General features: G+C 37.2%; 1 protein-coding gene across 1 annotated transcript in view; it reads right to left on the bottom strand.

The window, feature by feature from the left end:
* Nucleotides 1-18,594, bottom strand: part of OCA2 (OCA2 melanosomal transmembrane protein) — a 156,678-nt gene extending 138,084 nt beyond the window's left edge. The window contains exons 1-3 of the mRNA XM_041717364.2: nt 18,310-18,594; nt 2,208-2,306; nt 1,411-1,599 (exon numbers count right to left, since the gene is read on the bottom strand). Of these exons, the coding sequence (XP_041573298.2) occupies nt 1,411-1,599; nt 2,208-2,306; nt 18,310-18,578 (557 nt within the window). The 5' untranslated portion in view covers nt 18,579-18,594. The remainder of the gene's footprint in view (nt 1-1,410; nt 1,600-2,207; nt 2,307-18,309) is intronic.
* Between the last annotated feature and the right edge of the window lie 482 nt (nt 18,595-19,076).

The raw sequence follows: 19,076 nt of genomic DNA, 5'->3' as shown, positions 1-19,076 counted from the left end.
TTTTAACAGCTTACATTTGAGTGATCAGCTTTTGACTCACCCGTGGTTTGCAATCTGTCTCTTCCTACAGTGCTAATCTGGCAAAGTGATGCAAGTACTAGTCCTGTGCCAAATCCTGTTGATATATGCCTCCAGTACAATCCTATCTGACTTCATTTGGAAATGCATGGAATGTAAATCTATGAAGAATTTCACCCCCTCTTCTAAGCCAAATGATTTTTGATCTGATCTGCATATGGTGTTGGGCAGTTTAGCATCATTTGTTGTCTCAGCAGAGCTATGCTGATTTACAACAGCCAAGGAGCTGATCCCATATGTACAGCTTGCACTATAACAGTGAAAATATTTAAAGGGAAGTTCTGCCAGAAAAACTTGCTTCTCCCCAGATTATAAACCTATGCTGTACTGGAAACAATGGATTTCACACTCCCAACTGATACCTTTGTTCCATCAAATACCATGGAAATCTACCGCAAATGTGAAGAAAAACACCTGCCAATCTTCTTTGCATGTGCTCACATTGCACTAATTACAGTCATTGGAATTCTCCTGCTCCATTTGTTCAGCAGCAGAGTGGGAGAGCAGAAAACCATATGCACAATGAGAAGAAAACAAATGTGAAGTGATGAGCTAAGACAACACATAGATTGGGAAAAGATGCACTGACATTCCACTGGAAAGATGTGGCAGATCAACAAGGAGATGTGGACCAGCAGTGCTGGGCTCCATGAAAACCCTGGAGAGCTATCTATGGACACCAAAACAAACCAGAAAAAGCACTGAACCTGTGGAAAGGGCAGAGGGAATTAGTATCCAAGATCAAGGGTTTTGCTAGTTAAATCCCCGGCAAAAATATCCCAAGAAAAATTGAAGTTAAGCTCTTAACATATTGCTATCTTCTATTATATTAACAGTTTCCATTTCCTCCATGCCTAAATGATGTAAAAGACTACTTTGGGGTAAAGAGTGAAATATATTAATGTTGTCCAAGATGGAAAAATGTTCAGTTGTATTTAGCTTTGTGTATATGTGAAAAGCTACTCTAATGACTACAGAAGAACTTTTACACACATATTTGAATTAAAGTGAAGCAACAAAACACTGGAGAAAAAAAATGCTGTGGAATCAGCCACAGGGCTTTTAAAAAATTATTGCAAAGAAATGTTAAAAGCAATGTAGAAGGTATTTAATTACAAATTTAGAAAAGGTCCTATGATTGATCTTTCTTAGAAGAAGGGGCTATTGATCATTATAGAGAATCTGTAATCAGTTTCAAACTATCAATGGCAAGATACAGTCTAAATATTGAGTCCTATTTTATTAATTTACATAAAATCATTTTCTAGACATCTATGCATAAAAACAAATACATGCAGAAATTTAAAAAAATAATAGTGTTTGAATTCAGACCTCATCTTTGATAAATTGAACTTCACATGAAGGTTGTCCAAGATTTCATATTTCTCAGAAGAAGAAGATCTGGGAAAACTTGTCATTTCACTTTCCAATTGAAACCTTTGCTCAAATTCTGCAGAGCTGTTGTCCCATGAATCATCATCTGTGGTAAAATCTGGATTATGAAGAGCCATACACTGCAACCTGTCACACATTTTCAGTAAACATAATAAAACAAAACAGTGTTTTATTTCAACAGGTAGTAGATGCAATTGACCTCACAGAACCTTACGTTCACTTTGAGAGATTTTTATGGAAAATTTCATAGGAAGAGATTTATTCAGTACAGACCAAGCTCCCCTTGGTGACACAGCTGGGTAGACTGGGGAGCAAGAGCAAAAACCCCATGACATTTAGGTGCACCTGAGAGTACCAGTTCTCTGATACACCAGGCAAATGTATTTCAGGATTTGGTGCATAAGCTCCATCATCAGGGCCTTCCCTATATTTCTGCTTACAGTGTCTTTCAGTGCACTTTATGTAACAGCACATGGAGGCAATGAGAGCACAGAACCTGCAGCTGTCTATGCTTAGGGCTCTCTAATTGCCCTGACCTCACACCTTATATCCTTCCCTTTTTTCAGCCCCTTCTCTGCTACCAAGGTCCTCCAGAGTAATTCCCTGCTTACAGCCCCTGCTATTCACTTAATTTCCCAGGAGGTTTGGCATTAGGATATAAGAAAGAACCACGTGCAATTAAGTAGAAGAGAACTTAGGAAAAAAATATTTTGAGAACAATGAAAGTAGCTTACCCATTTTCCTCTGAGGAAACCTTCAGTAGTGGTGTCTTCTCTGTAAAAACAGTGGGTTTGGACCTCGAGCTAAATAATTTTGAAAAATTGAAGTGATATCTTTGGTTGGAGAAAAAAAAAAAAAACAGAATAGTAAGTCTGCCGCGAAATTATTCACTACAGATCTACAAAATATTTTGCTACAAGTCCATCTAATTTGTTAAATATTCTTTAAGAATGGTGTTGACCTAAATTAGGGTTTTCATTCATTAAGTTTGAACTAGTCATGGTACTTACTTCCTTATACTCACAGGGGACTCATTCATATAAGATTGCACTAGCATATTTCATAAAATACGAAATAATAGAACTTATTTCCCATAAAAGTTATTTGAGATATAGATCACCATCTACAAATCCACTAATCTCTACAGCAACCTTGGTACTCTTGGTATTAGGGAAGAAAATCTGAATATAAGTTCTTCATCTCTGCAGCACCATCCCTTCTAAATAGTTTTTGTCAAGCCTTGGTCCTGCTGTTGAAGATAATTAAACAGTGTAAGCTACTTCTTGCCATATTGCAGCTTAGCATTGTGAAGGAGCTTTTTTGCTAAAGTATAAATCCCCAAACTTTAGAAGCAGCTAAAGACAATCAACCACAATCACAGAGGTCTGGCTTTGGGGCAGACTTCTGGTAGAGACTAAATAATTGAGCCATTCTAGAACATTTTCCCACGACCAGACTCTTTCAGAGACATTTCCTGTCAAAATCAACATTATTCAAGTACACTCAGATTCATTCCATTCAAAATTATAGCCTTCCACCACCAGAAAGTCTTGAAGAAATATGCTAGACATACAATCAAAATGCAGATTTCAATACACCCAGAGAAAACCCACTTAGAGGGAATCCAAAATGTCTTTCACTATTGCTGGACTGTGAGGGGAAAGAAATTATAAAATCATAGACTTCTAAATAAATACACAACAGTGACTGGTTATTTATTCAGTCTTTTAAATATAAGGACAGTTCAAAAAGAAGGATTTTCATATTTGACTTTATAGCACAATGGAAGACAGTGAAATTTTTTGCAATTTGTAGAGCTTTGACTTTGTAAAATTATAACCTCCAGATACAGCTTTGGCCTGTTTGTTCAGTAATTTCAGTCAGAAGATGTGCTAGGTGCAGAGCAATTGGATATGGTTATTTCAGCCTTGAATGGCCACAACACTCATTCAAACTCTGCTGTAAGTCACATATTTTCAGTCTCAGCTGAAGAAAGTGAAAGCGTTAGAGTGATTCAATTACCCAGTACCTCATGTCAAATGTTGGGCAGATTACAACTCAGGTGCTACACTGCACTGACACTTCATCTGTGGAGAGATGATTGCATAGTCTGTAGCTATCAAAGTGCTTCCTTTTTTATGCAAGAGAATATCATTCTCACAGAAGAAAGTCTAAGTGTCTAACACACAGTCTAAGTCTAAGTGTCTAACTGTTATTTTGAAGCAAGTATTCTTCTGATCGCATCATGGCTTTCAATGTAAAAAGCTACCTAGATCTTTTATAAAATGGAACCCATAGGGATAGCAGGAACATTATCAGGACTTTAAACGTGTGCTCACCATGCACTGCTGATAAAATCTAGCTAATCCCAACATTGCTGATAAAATCTGGCTAATCCCAACATCACACTATACTCAAATCCAAATTGGTCAATTTTTATAACAGTTTTGATGGTGGACCTTGAATGTGTGAGTTCAGAAATTTGACTCATGAAAAGACTATTTTTAAACACAACAATGTCACTTGTTCCACAGGAAAAAAAGGCTTCAAATGATGCATAATATATGCTGTTCTGATCTTACCTCACCTTGTGCACACTATTAACCTTTCTGCCCTTCCTTTTGTTCTTTTCCTCCTGGGATGTGTAAAATCTGAGACTAGTAACCAGACGCTTTCTATAAAAACTTCCATTTTCTTCTAATAGTTAGGGGTTGACACCAACATTGCTTTATGTTACACAGGCATAGATATATCCACTGACAACCCACACCTCAGCAGCTCTTCACCACTACTGTGAATAACCAGTTTGCAAAAAGTGATCAAGGGCAAAGCAACTGCAGGAATGGCAACAAGGAGTATAAAGGTCAGGTGGAAGGTGGTTTAAGTTACAGAACCTGAGCTGAAGAATCCAGAATGCTAATTAAACACATCACCTTCATTTAGATATCACCTTCACTTTCTTCTTACACTTTGTTATCCCCACTTGCTGGTATAGGTCCTGTCACTTTTAAATGGAACTATGGAGCTGAACAGATGGCCAAGAATGACAAAAACAGTCAAAAAGGAAAAGGTCTTCAGATGAAGTAAAAACAATTAGTACATGACAACAACAATTTGCAGAGAATAAAAACACATGGACAAGAATAAGCAGCAGGAAACAGCCAGGCTTGACAAAACAAAAATAATTAGAGAAAAAGTAGAAGAGCCTCCACTCCCCCATGATGTGATTACTCTAATTAGAGAATGAGAATAATATAAACAATAAAGCTAATTAGGGCATAAAGGAATCTTGAAGGCTGAATGCTGTAGAAAGAAAAGTTGTGAAAACATAATTTAAAGAATTGCATGGATTATAAAAATGGAACTCATCCTTGAACAGAGAGCCTAGCACAAATCCCTCTGTGCCCCTCATACTACTGAGAGATGTTGGAAGTGCAATTTGATCATCCACTTAATCCAAACATAAAAGATCATCTGCAACCAAAACCTAGGAAGACCTGAAGACCCCCTGCTGATAGAGGAAGAAGTCTGCAGTGCTCAAAAACCATTTTAGCATAATTCTTAGTGCTCCTCAACCCTGCAAGTAGCTGGTAATTGGGACACTGTGTAAATAGGAAACAAATCAAAATGTAACACATTTCAAAACCTGGGGTCAGGTTGCACTTGAATGTTTTTCTTGAACAAATAGCTAGAAACTTTGGTTATATCCATATGCTAGAATGGAGTATAATCCAACTCTACTGAGCAATTCAGCAACATTTCCAAGAGGCTAATCACCAGGTCAGCTCATTAACAATAGTCAATTGTGAGTTAATTGGTTAAGGCCAAACAAGGCCTCTTTGCAGGGTGAAAAGACCACTCTAGATTTGCAGGCAAGGATCTGGTAAACTGGACACCACTTGTGTTCATGGTTCTTCTCTCACAGCTCGGACTCAAAAATCATTAGTATTTTCTACATCAAATATTAAAATCATAGAATAGTTTGAGTTGGTCAAATTGGCCCTCTGGAGAGGTACATCTAGAGCGGGAGATGAAAGGAAGAGATGTGGGAGACTGCAGTTGCTCCCACTCTGACTAATGCTCTCAGACATTAATCAGAGTTGTTGGCTGACGAGGTCTGCTTCCCATTACCTGCAGATGATACCTTCCTGCTGCCAAGGCCCAGACCTGCACCCTGAACACCTTTTCAGGCATTTCCTAATGGTGCTTACACCTGAATTTTTAAACAAAAGAAAAAGACTTTGTGGTGTGTCATGATGCTCAGCCATAAGCAACATTTCAATCCCAAATGCACTGCAGCAAAGGACACCAAAAGAAGTAAACATCCTTCAAGAACCTGACAAAGTAAAAGATCACGCTCATTCTATTTGGGCTGCAAACACTTAAAATAATCACTAGATCTGACTGGAACCTATTATTTAGCCCTGTATTGAAAAGATTAATCATGGTACACAATGTATTGCTTTCATTCCTTATAATAAAAAGGATACGTTTTAAATATCAGCTAATATAATGTTTCATCTCCCATGTGTTATGCCGTGCACACAACTATCAGCTTGGGAGCTATTTCTGTGAAAACAGAAAGCAATAATTCTCACTTCCATGGGAAATATCTGTTCAGAATTGAAGGAGAGGTGAATATGGAAGCATATATATTATGTAGGAACATCAAAAGTTTTTACCATAACTTATTAAAAACTTCATTATATAAAAAATTAAAAGCAGAATTTCTTCAGGGGAAAAAATAGCTAGGATGCTTCCCTGAATTAGTAATCTAATTCTAAACTAGTAACTAAAACTGTTATAAGCATGAGGTTGCCTTTTAGAAGCTCAAGAATACTACTGAGCCAAGAGTTTATGACAAATACAAAAACTAAGTGAAGTTTTCTAGAAGAGAAGTCCAGAGTAAAAATATGAGAGATAATTAATCATAAAGGAGACTAGTCACAACAGCATGAATTTAATTTATCATTACTACATTCTTTTAGAATAAAGTCTAATTTCAGAAACTTCAGCTTCCCTAAATAGAAAACATTTATACAAATCATATGTACTGAACTAATTACTCTTACCATAACTATAAAAACAAAACAAAAACAAAACAAAAAAAACACAAAGAAAGACCAGCTTTTGACTGCACTTAAAACACATTCTTCCACCAACTTGATATTTGTGAGCTTCTGATAAAGTCCACATTTTAGGGAGCAGTTATGTGGCACAAACTGTGCTGACCAACATCAGAGCATTCAGCTCTTAAAACTTTACCTTTACTGTGCACTAAGCAGCTGTATGCATACATCCGACAATTTTGCCATATGCATGTGCCCACACAGAGCCACAACCCTCTGCGATGATTTCTCCTCAGCGGTAGCACGCCATGGGGAAATTGTTATGACTACCCATCAAAAATCAAGTGTGGCATCTGATACACTCAGAGTCAAGAGAAGGATCCAAAACTCCAGGACTCATATCTCTAAACAGTTTCCAGATATTTCCTGATGACTTCTTTATGTAGCTTCAAAATCAGCAAATAACCTCCAGACTCTTTAAACACATGAACCATTAAGATGTCAGAAAAAATAAGCAATGAAAGCATTATTTAATAGACTCATTTTCTATTAGACAGGACTGTACAGGATCCTGCAGAGGGATCCCCAGAGAGTGATCCTGAAGGGCTGGCACTGCCTAATAGCATGGGACTGTGAGAGGTATAGCCACTAGCAGATCTCATTTTGAAAGACATTGAAGTGCTGGAGTGTGTCCAAACATTAAATAAGGTGGTGAAGGGTCTGGAGCAGCTGCGAGAACTACAATTCTTTAATCTGGAGAATAGGAGAAGGAAAGGTCAGGGAAGACCTTATCTCTCCTTGCCTGAAGGGAGGTTGTATTGCTGCAGGGTATAGTGAAAAATAAGTCTTTAATAGGGAAGCAATTTATCAAGAACACTTAGAGCATGACTGTATTTGTGACACTTTAGTGTATTCTGAAGGTATGGCTTTTAAATGCCAGCATTTTTCCTTGACATTCACAATGGGATTTTAGCTTAACCAGCTCTGCTGCTAACTGACCTTATGACAAATAAAGGAGGATCACACCTTTTTTCTAGTCCATAAGGGAATTTGAAAAATCTCAAACATTGAAAAAGTGATCAAATCATAATTCTTTAACTTTCTATCTGACCAGACTTTCTTAATGATGCAATATGGGGCTCTTGGATGATGGAAATATGAACAGAAGAGTAGGTCTGAGATACAACTAGATGATGCAACCATGTCTAGAGAAGGTTGTTATTTGTCAAGCATTGAAATGATAGACGTTTTCACTGAATAATATACAAGCCTTATACAAATAATGTCTATATTACAGTGTAATAAAAAGTACATTTTTATGTACATTTTATTCGCACTTAGATCAAATTTCTTTTTCATACAGAAGAGTTTTCATCAAGAAAGTTATTCAATGTTGATTAAGTATGCAAAAAAAATCTATTAACACATTCTTCCAGACACAACCTCCTAACAAGTAACTTCCAAAATGGAATAATTCCTCCTAAGTGGTCATTTGCATTCCACCTTGAGTTATATCAGAGCCAAAAACTTTTAAAACACTGAAAATCCCAGAGGAACAAATTTAAAAACCCAAATAGAATAAAATGTCAGCTCATAACAATAAAATATTTTCTCTTATATTTGGGTGAAACTCAGTGAAATCTTTCAAGAGTAAATGCAGTTTTATCTCACAAAGAAGGTGTTCTTCCCTGCAATAGTCCTTCATTTAGATCACTGTTACATATTGACATACACCGTTTACAAGCCTCAGGAAATTCATTCCTTAGCCTTGGGTTCTGGTTTGCTACCAGACATCTTTTCCTGACTTAATAGGCCTTAGAGATCTAGACCCTCTAGGCTACAATGTCAGAGAAGGAGCTTCTAATCTGTATTAACAAGAAGCTTTGAAATACATATTTTTGATTTGTTGCTGACCAAAGGGAGACAAATTTAAAACACAAATTCGGAGTCCATAAAAACATTCAACTGAAATTCTCAAAGTAAAAAGAACGGGGGAGGTAAAGAAAAGTGACCACTAAACAAATCAACCCAAACACCAAGGATTATAAATAATACATTCCAAAGAAATTCTGGGAATTTGATTTTCTCATGCAGAGTATCATGCAAATTATATTTGGCAAGTCCTCCCTTAAGTGGGCTAACAGACCACAAAAAAAAAAAAAAAAAAAAAAAAGTTATTTCAGCTTCCCTTCCTCCTGATTTAAACTTTAATCCTTCTCCAGGTAAGAACATGGTGCTGTGCACTGAAAAACCAAAAAACAGAATCACATCTCTCAGGATTCAGAAGGAAATTCCTCTTCCTACATAGCAGATGGCTTTGTTCCAGCAGTATAATTTAACAGTACATCATATTTCGTAATACAATTTTTCCCTCCCTGTCACAGAGATGCCAGACTCTTTCCTTTCAGACACCGCATTCCCTTCTACCCTGTACAGAATGGAATAACTTTGGTTACTCCGTAGTTTCGCAGAGGTGACTTCCTTCCATGTTGTTCCTGAAATGGCATATTCTTCATAATATTTGTTATGTATGTTTTTCAAATTAGCACCATCCCAAAGTTAAATAAATCCCGAATACTGATCATCAAAAGCATAGATAAAACAATAACTCTTCTCTCTTCTGTCCACACAGAAATGAGGTTACATAAATAAAACTCCATTCTGTGCTCCCATAGAAAAAAGAAAACGGAAAAGGGAAAAGTGTCAGTACCCCTGACTTAGAAAGAAAATTCTTCATCAAGGGATTATCTGTAGAAAAGGCGAAAGCCCATGCTGACATGGCTGCCCTATGCTAGCAGCTTCTGTACCAGCAGCACAACATAGACAAAAATAGAAGAAATTTTAGAGAAGTTTTGATTCCTCAAGCAGATACAATGCCTGAATAATCTATTATCTTTCAATTAAAAACACTTGTTATCATTCTTTGAAGAATGAACTGAAACCACTATTTAAATGTTTTAAAAGTAGTTCTTGTCATTTGCCATGTGTTGAGCCAGTTATGCATCTATTTGATTATCAACTCAAATGGATCAAATAGGTTTCATTTTCTTGAACCAACAGTGCCTCCAAATAAGAAAAGCTTAAAACTTAAGAAAAAGTGCTGACAAATACAACTCTTGCATATATTTTTTTCAATAAAACAACTCCAGAAATAATTTTAAACAGTTACTGCATCAACAGGTCTTGTTTTAATGCCATCTTCACAGGCACTTTGCAAAAAGAAAATATCCATAGAGTGTGACATAGCAGGAAAACTGAAGGATATGCTGACAAAATGGAAATGCAAAGGAGCCAAGTAAGTGGATACTCTTGGCAGCAGAGTAAAAAATAAAATAACAAAACAAAACAATAAACAGCAAACAAACAGAAAAAGACACTAAAGAGCCCATTAATCAGACACCATTATTAGAAGTTAATGTGGAAGTAGGCCTTCTGCACCTCAAGAAACAACACAGAACAATGGTCATTCCTTTATACAAGAATTACAGTTTAGAGAGAAAATAATATAGGTTCATGTGAGTCATGGCATTTAGAAGTAGGTTATAATTGAAAAGAAATATAATTGAAAAGACAATTATAAAATGTTTATGAGAAGAAGAGGTCCATAGCAGGTTGTCACAAAGGAAAAAAAAATCACTTTGTACTATTTTAAGATTATGGAATATGAAAATTAATTAGAACAGTGGAAGAACTGAAGCTACAGGAATTATTTCCTCCAGTAGCATTAGGAAAATGCATGGACTGAAGAGAAAAAAATAACATGACACATGGCAGAGCTAAAAAAAGATTTTAACCTAACACAAACTTAAGAAAAAAGCAAATGGACAAGTTTTAAAAAGGGCATTGTAGTTTTAAAAAGGGCATTGTTTAGAGAGGATGGACTCCATCAACATTTTTTATTTGTCACGAGGTACAATTACAGTCTCAAGTCTGAAATATTATTCCAGTTTATCTATTAATTTATTTTGGTCAACTATCAAATGCTGTAACCACAATAGGAGAATATATGTTCCTACTTGCAATTTTATTGTTAATGACGACCCTCATTCCTGAAGCGATACAGATGCAGCACAGGTGGGATCCATATGATTAATTTTGCATCCAAGTAAATAAATTCCAATACAAAGAAGGAAACCAGTGTCAATACTTAATTTAGGTTATCTCAAATTATTACATGCATGACCTGAATCTTCTCAGATTCATACAGAGTTTAGGAAGCATGAAGACCCAGAATTCTCTGTTCTCCAACCTATCTACTTGAGTCTTAAACATTTTCAAAGTGGCATATCAAGAAAATTAATTGATCAGTCCTGCTCCAAATTGTAAATAGATTGGTACATTTGTTAACTGTTTTTTATGTAGATTTCTTGCGTGTTCTGCCTCACAAACATCAGATTTCCAGCTGTAGGAAAGCAGAACAGGTCTAACAACAACAGTGTAGCTCTATCAGCTTTTGTCAACAGAAAAATATATTCAAAACTGTGAGCAGCACAATGTCCATACATACAAATCCTTATGGAAATCTATCACTCTCTTCTGCCAAGAACAGTCTGTCTTCTGTCAAAATAGGCAAGTTGGAATATTTCTGGCTATGTAATCCTCTTCAATAATTCCATTCAACTAGGAGCAGGTTTGTAAGGAGTGCTTTTTGTCATTTTATTTAAGGTTAAAAACAATAGTTTTCCAAAGATTGATGTTCAAAGTTTTTACTTTGAAACACCGCTACTTCTTACAGTACTGATTTGGCTAAGTTTTGGCTACATACTACAGTATGCCAAGCGGATGTGACCCAAAAATAATGTCTAAAATGTACGAATTCTATTGCACCACTTTTTAGAGTGTTTTTTTTTTCATTGGCCTGTACTAGAAAGCACTAGGAGGCCCAACATACAGAGCAAACTGGAAAAGAAGACATATGCTACCAATGGATGCAACAAAACCCCATATATTTATATAATCATAAAACATTTCCCTTCTCTTTTCGCTTATATGATTAAAGACATATCATAAAAAGCAGAAGGGTATTCCTTGTTACCCTCATTCTGGGTTTATTCTTCCTTTTGGCAGAGAGATTCACTAAATTCAGGTTCATCCTTTTCATTGTATAAGGTTTACATGCTGAACCAGCTGTCAGTAGACTCCTAAAGAGGATTGCAGGTCACATGTCATTGACATGGTTTAGGAAGTAGAGTTGCTCCTATCACATCTAGGAAGATTAGAAACAAAAGAGTATTTTTTATTTTCTTGGCAGCAGAGAGAATGAATTGCATCAGACCACAAGAGTGGGAGGAAAAGTCACTGCAAAATATTTACTCTACGCTACTCAGGATTAGACTTCCTACAGTAAATTCCTCAAAAGCATAGTGTTTTCTCCTCAAATATCAAGTGCAAGGCCTGCCAGACATATGAGTTCAATGTAACTGCCAGGGTGGCCATCTGAGGGAGATGTTTTCATACTTCAGAGAGCTCCATTTCAGGCAAGGGAGTCCTTACAGAAAATCTGCTAAAGGATACCAGAGAGTGAATGGCAGATGGACTGTGTTTACTGTTCTTACTGACTAGCACAGAAAAGACAGTAGCTCTGAAAGTGTGAGTGAAGACTTCAGCCTTTCACAGCTGCTTCTCAATTATGCTAATTCACACAGTACTGATTCAATAGCTTCTTCTCCACTTTTTAAAACTGAGTGGCTGTAACTGCCAATCTGTTTTATATTTCACCCTGTCCAAAAGAAATAATATAAAAACTTGCAAAGAAAAAAAAAATAAAAAAAAAAGAAAAAAACAAACACAAGTGCATTACTTTTGAACCTACCCAGTTCTGACAGCCATGGCTCCAGCTCACAGTGCTGTCCTTGATGTAGCTCCGACCTGCTGTGGACAGAACTCTGTGTGGTCTCTGACTGCTGCTGGTCCATTAGCACAATTATTGTAGGTTGTCCCTGCAGCCCCATTAGCCCCTATCAAGTAGAGAATTGCTTGCTTTGTCACTGTCTGTAACTATTTTGGTGACTCATTTATCAGCTTTTGCTCTATTTCAGATAGTAAATCACTTGAGCTCCTCATGTACAGCAGGTTTTTTAAAAAGCCATATGATTTGCCAGACTACAGACTGTGACCTTTTTTTTTTTTACGTCACTGGCTAATATCTCCCATCTACATCAATATATTTTTCCATCAACTACATTCAATTTAACATGAACCTCAGTTCTTTACTATATGACCAACGCTATCTGGAAATTTTTGCTGCAGCTGAGGAATGACTTCCAGTGCTTTTAATGCAAAAGGACAAAACACTCTGATGCCAATTAATTCTAAAGAGGGAATGCCCTCCTGCTCAACAGTGACTGGCCCTTCGCAACACATTTCTTTTCGAAGTCTGACTGACTTGTTGGCTTTACCCTTCAATGTTAAAAAAAAAAAATCCAGTCCCATCTTGTACATGACCGGCATCTTTCCACAACTGGCCTAAGAGGTCTCACAGAGTCAAACCCCATATTACCATATTATTAACTATTAGGAAAAGTGCAGCTGCTTGCAAAATTCAGCAGCTCTGTGGAATGTCCCAGGCACTCAAATGAAACATTTGACTTTTGGAGCTTAGTACACTGCAAATTCTTCTCTGAGTGCTGAGCTCAATATTTAGCCTGACAAACGGGAAAGTTTGAAGCAGTTAATTAGTAGCCCCTAATTCTTTCAACAGAGCACTCAGAAACAAAAATTAATAATGATGGGTTCTTGTTTACAAAATGTTCTGTCAGAGCAAAAAGCATTTGAGTGGCTACGTGGGAGCACTGTGATTTTAGTCTGTCAATGGCAGAATAGAAATTGTAGTATATGACCAATCTGAGATAATATGAATAATTATAAGAAATGAGCACTGAGATGATGAATAATAAAAAGCAACAAAAAACTTAAACAACTTCGAACACAGAGAAACTTATAATGAGTGAATCCTCTTTCTGTAGGTTTCATTAACAGCAGAAACTATGTCAAAATCAGTCTTTTGCTGAACACATCTCTTTTGCTCAAATGAAGTCAAACAGTCTCTTTAAGTTACATCATACAACTACATTTAAGTCTTCCTTCTGTTACCATAGCAAGACATCTTTTTCCCAGGAAATGCAGAACAGCAAATTAGAATAGGGCGCCAAAACCCCATGATAACTTATTTATTTGCCTATTGTGCATAATGTGATCGTTCTGTTTTAATTCCTACCATTTAACCCAAAGTTTTGTTAGAGATGCTTAGTGCTTCTTTTGAGCTTTTCAGGCTTTGAATGGCATTTTATGATATAATAGAGGCAACAGCAGGAAGCTTTAATCTAAGCTAAGAGAGTCTCAACAGTTCCATGCTGATACATAGTTTGCCCATGATAAGATGTTTTGCAGCCACATGCCTCCATGTAAGGCGTAAATGTTTGAGAGGGTCTATTTAAAACCAAATTAACCAAACAAAATCATTTAGCAAAGTCAGACTTTACAAATCCTTCCATATTATTTGATTACTGCAATGTCATAGCATTTAAAGATCCACAAGGGGAATCAAAATGCAGAAACGTTTACTATGGATAAGAAATGAGAAGGAAGCCAGAAGCGCCATCTTCCAGACAGCAAGCAAGATAACCATCACTTGAGAATGATGAAGGTGGCAGTTTGCTATGAAGTCATCCATCTGTCCTGGATTCTTCTCTAATGTTTGTGTGATTGACATTAAAATCGGAGCAGTTCCTACACAAATATGCAATTATGATGTGAAAATTATGCCTTCTCTGTTTGACTGTTAAACAGATGATCCCATTTTGTTCTAGTGGCCAAAGATCAAAATTAGCCTTAGGATGCACAAAAAAAAAGTGATTTTATTGTTTTCAAGGTTTTTTTTTCCCCTTAGTCTTTTCCCCTGTCTTTTAAATTGTCACATAAATTAAAGAAGCTTTTAAATTGTCACATAAATTTTACTTATTTAGACAGCAAGCATGCCTTCTTGACATCTAATTCTAAATCTCATAAACATCCTTTAAAAGTAGCAATGCATCAACATAATTAAAAATCAAAATTGAGATTTATAATCCCTTATGGCTAAAGGCATAACTTCACTCTCATATTGACTTTTCACTATACAGTACCTTCTCCTCTTTAAGTTTCTCCTCCTAACAGGAAATAAAAATACAATCTTCCTGCTGTTTTGCTACAAACCAAGAATTCAATAGACACTTTTAACTCACTGACCTTCTCACTGCAAAAATCTCCCTGCTGATCCTGGGACCAGAGATTCAGGAAGAGGTGGATTTGGTTGATTGTTTTTACTTTTATTACATAAGTGAAACTGAGGGTCAGGAGAAATGCTGAAAGAAATAGTTTTGCTTGTTGAAACACATTTTCAAGCAGACTAAAAAAAAATTGAGGGTTTATTTTTGTTTGCTTTTTTTTTGTTTGTTATCCTATAGATGGATTTTCTTAATGACTCACAAAGAATAAAATCTTCTAAGGACTATTATATTAAATGATCTTAAAATTCCAGAGCCAATTTCATCCAAATATAACTTCAGTGGAGTAATGCAAAGTAATTACTTACATGGAATTAAGAATTACAATTCACCTCATTTCTATAGATTACCTTTAATGCTCATGAACTCCTAAGACAAAAATAGCTGACTTCACCCCCTTCCTGTAAATCACAAAGGAGGATTTCAGATTTGGTTCTTATAAAACCATGCTGTTAAGATCTTCCCATGCAAATAGAACTGATAATGATGAGACCAAAGGGCCTTTTTGGGGGCAACATTCTGTGTGTGCAGAGACCTGAGTAGCCTGCATCTTTAGAGATGTCAGTGCTGACCTGAAGAGTGTTGCCCATGCTGCCACAAAGCAGTCCAGAATCTTCCTGCAAGGTAAAGAGCTCATGAAGCTGATTTGGACCGAGGTCCATTGACTGTAAAAGTCACTTGCATGTAGCTGTAATGTAAACGATCCAGGTCAAGCCTTTGTTTAAAGTCTGAGGAATCTGAGAGAAATGAAAAATTAAAATGCAGACTTCATTGCTATGTTTTGGTAGTTCAAAAGCTGCATTTCTGATAGTCCAAAGTACACCAATAGTTCAGTGTAAACATATGCCTAGGCCAGGTGCACTCCAACTGAACAGAATGTCACTGGAGCTCATTCGTGGTCCACTTCAGAGAGGCATGCCTACATTGCCCACAAGAAGCAGGACTGAAGCAACTATGCTGTTCACAAGAAAGCAGACAGGCTTATTTCTAGGGGAAGGACACTCTGGAAATACAGGATCATTGGAGTGACCATGGTGGATGGTCTAGATCTCTTCACACAGAGCCAAGGGAACCTAAGGCAATGCAGTAAAACCTGAAGTTAGAAGGCACCACTCTTCAACGTGGAAAGTAAATAACATTCTGACAGGCAAGCAGCCCAATAGGTACACTGACCACAAAATACCTGCAAGTCTGTGCTGCAATCAAATGGAAATGCTCAGTCCAAAACAGAGTGGACATCTCTTTCTCAGGGTAAATGGCCCTACTTAACACAAGAACACTTCCTTAAAGGTAATTTTAGAGAGCTAGATAAATCCCCTGTTCCATTAAATAGATTCTTCGGAAAGTCATTTCTCAGTATACATTTGAAAAATTTAGAGAACCTGGGAATCTTATCCTGAAAGATAATTTAGCAATTTAAGTTAAGTAGATGCATTAAAACAAACCATACAGACGTGCCAATTTAGTGAACCACTTTATGGAAAAATGAAAAAAAATTGGTTTCCTCTCTTTTTAACCATCAGTAGTTTTCTTTGCAAGCAAAAGAACAATTTACATTGAAAGCTAATTCTCATTCTAATGAAACTAATCAAATAACTTCTGACTTTGCAAAAGTTAATCCATGTTTTTATCCACATTCTGTTGGGTAGTCCAAATGATTTAAGGGTAATTGCTCATATAGAGTGGTCATACATGTCACAAGTATTTTAACTGCATCTGATGTATATTGGTTAAAATACGTGCTAAGGAGAGACTGATAAGTTTAATCTTCATGCCCAAGGGAAAAAAAAAAAATAACAGTCTTGGAAAAGGAAGAGGCAAAGATCAACAAGAAGGAATTTTGAAAGATCCTTTCCTGAACCCTAATATACTGCTATGGAAGATTAGATATACATTTGTCTGAAAGGGAGCATGGCTATGGCTATTGCTATGGCTATGGCTATTTAATTGTACCTCTATTCCTAAATCACACACATTGACTCCAGTTTATTCAACACTAACAGTGTTAGCAAAAGATTTGGAGTTACTCCCTGTGCTCATAGGAAGTTGAGCTCCCCCATGACCTAGTGTTTTTCATCTCTGGCACCTGAGACCAGAGATGACTGCAGACTGGTTCAAAGGTTCACAGAAGTTGTGTATCGCTGGTACACAAATTCATATCACTCACTAAAAAATAATAGGAAGAAGTTAAGCCAGAACAGTGAAAGCTGGTCCATAAGAATACTGATGTGGCTTTTGTTCAAGTGCCAGGATAGTAAACAAAAAAAAAAAAAAATTTGGAAAGTATAGCTATCATGATTTCCAATTTTCACTCAGGAACAATTTCAGATGCACATTAAAAAACTGACTGGATTGGCTGTCAATTTCTATGCCATATTCATGATGTGTGTAAGTAAGAGGCACAACAAAACTCATCCAGCTAGCCTGGCTCTCCTTTGCTCAGGTCAGGGAACTTACCAAAATGTCCCAAACTTCCTTTCTTCCCAAGATAATCACATTTCCTTCTAACTGAGATGCAGGGGCAGGGGACAGATTTCAGCCCTGCTCATCGAACCAGAGAAGTCATCAGCACAGCCAGAATTGTGGGGAGCACCAGCACTGCACCTCCCACATGACATGATTTTCCTGATTCGTAGCCACACAACAAAGGTCTCCAGCATCAGGTTCAGATATTTTGCTGGCACTCTGCTTCACAACTGCAGCTTAAGCCTTGCTCAATGCAGACTCTGACAGGCAGCATTTCAAGGCCTGTGCTCTGCAGGAGCTTGGATTAGGTACAGCACTTCTCTCTCACTTTAGGTCCTGTCAATCCACCTCTAAAGATGCTCAAAACTACCCAAAAAAGTTTACAGTCCACCCTGGCTGCCTTTTACTCAGTGTGGTTGCTGCTGGTTCAAAGCTTTCAAAATCCACCTGAAATATTTTGGGGTCTATAAATTATTTCTAAGCGCTTACAAATAGAATTGCTGATATTGTATTTGTCGCAACAGGAAAGATTAACATCCCTGCCCAGCAACCTGCACCTTTCCTGGTGTGGGAGAGGATGCATGAGGAGCACACACTCTTTGTCCACTTGATGTGTGGTGTGTCAGCTGTCAGTCGTGCTATAGTGTGCAATTTTAGTGTTTGCAGCCTCAGCTGTAGTGATTCTCTCTATGTCTTTATGATGCATTTTTCTGAAAGAGGTATAGGGTGGGATGTGAAAACTACTTTATCTCTGTATGTTTTCTGACACCAAGTAGAGAAGAAAAGCCAATTGTCTGATCTTAGAAACACAGCAAAATTGGCCCATGGTGGCTATTAACAGTGAGATTAATTTAGAAATCTGGTGATCCATAACCCCTCCATGGCAATTACAACTGCCTTGATGTTCCATTAAGGTTTTGCTTCTTTGTATCAGTGGGAGAAATATTGACTTAACGAACATATGTATCTGTCCAGCAAGGAAATAAAAATTAATTTTTATTTGCAGAAAAAAACATTCTGTTTGTTTCTATTCTTACCTTCCCTGCATGGGCACAGGAGTGAAATCCTTCCCAAGAGCAACGCAGCCATCCTCCCGTATTGCTGATTTTTCACACAGAGTCTGTGGCTCTCCAAGGCTCGCTACCATGCCATGATACTCTTTTAATAACTGCAGCTCGTTGCAACTTCTGGTCATTGGTTTGGCTGCCACCTTTGCAGATAAAATGTTTTGATGCGATGATGTCTGATTCAGCTCCATTTCTTCTTGACTAGAAACTGTACTGTAATCTTCGTTATCCAAGTACATCTGTTCCTGGGGGGCGTTCTCCTAAAAAAGGGAAAACAAATATACTAGGATAAAATTGATTGGACTCAATGTTTAATTCAGTACAAGCATGTTAAAATGCCAATCAGATTTCTTTGAATGTATTTTGGGGTATTTCCCTTGTTCATTTATTTCCACCAGATACAATTCCAATGTTTTAAACATCTTTGCAAGTTCAAAATTAGCCACTAGCACTGAATTAGATAAATAGATGGGTCGTCTACTTCATCCATGTCTACCGTTATTTTCTCCCACAAATCTCCCAGTGACTTGCACTGACTTATCCCATAAAATAAGATAAAATCTTCTCTGTATTAGTGGCACAAGAATCACTGCTACAGAACATCTTCCCAGCTTACGAGAGCACTGCTTCACCACCACCACACAAGTCTCCAGCAGCTGTGGTGACAACAGCCTCACGGAATCCATCGGTCTCTACTAGCCCTTGTGCTCCCTCAGAAAGCCTGTCCTCCTGCAGAT

The sequence above is a fragment of the Taeniopygia guttata genome, chromosome 1, assembly GCF_048771995.1.
Source record: "Taeniopygia guttata chromosome 1, bTaeGut7.mat, whole genome shotgun sequence".
Lineage (NCBI taxonomy): Eukaryota > Metazoa > Chordata > Aves > Passeriformes > Estrildidae > Taeniopygia > Taeniopygia guttata.
Note: the sequence above shows the minus strand (reverse complement) of the source record. Positions and strands in the feature narration are given on the sequence as shown.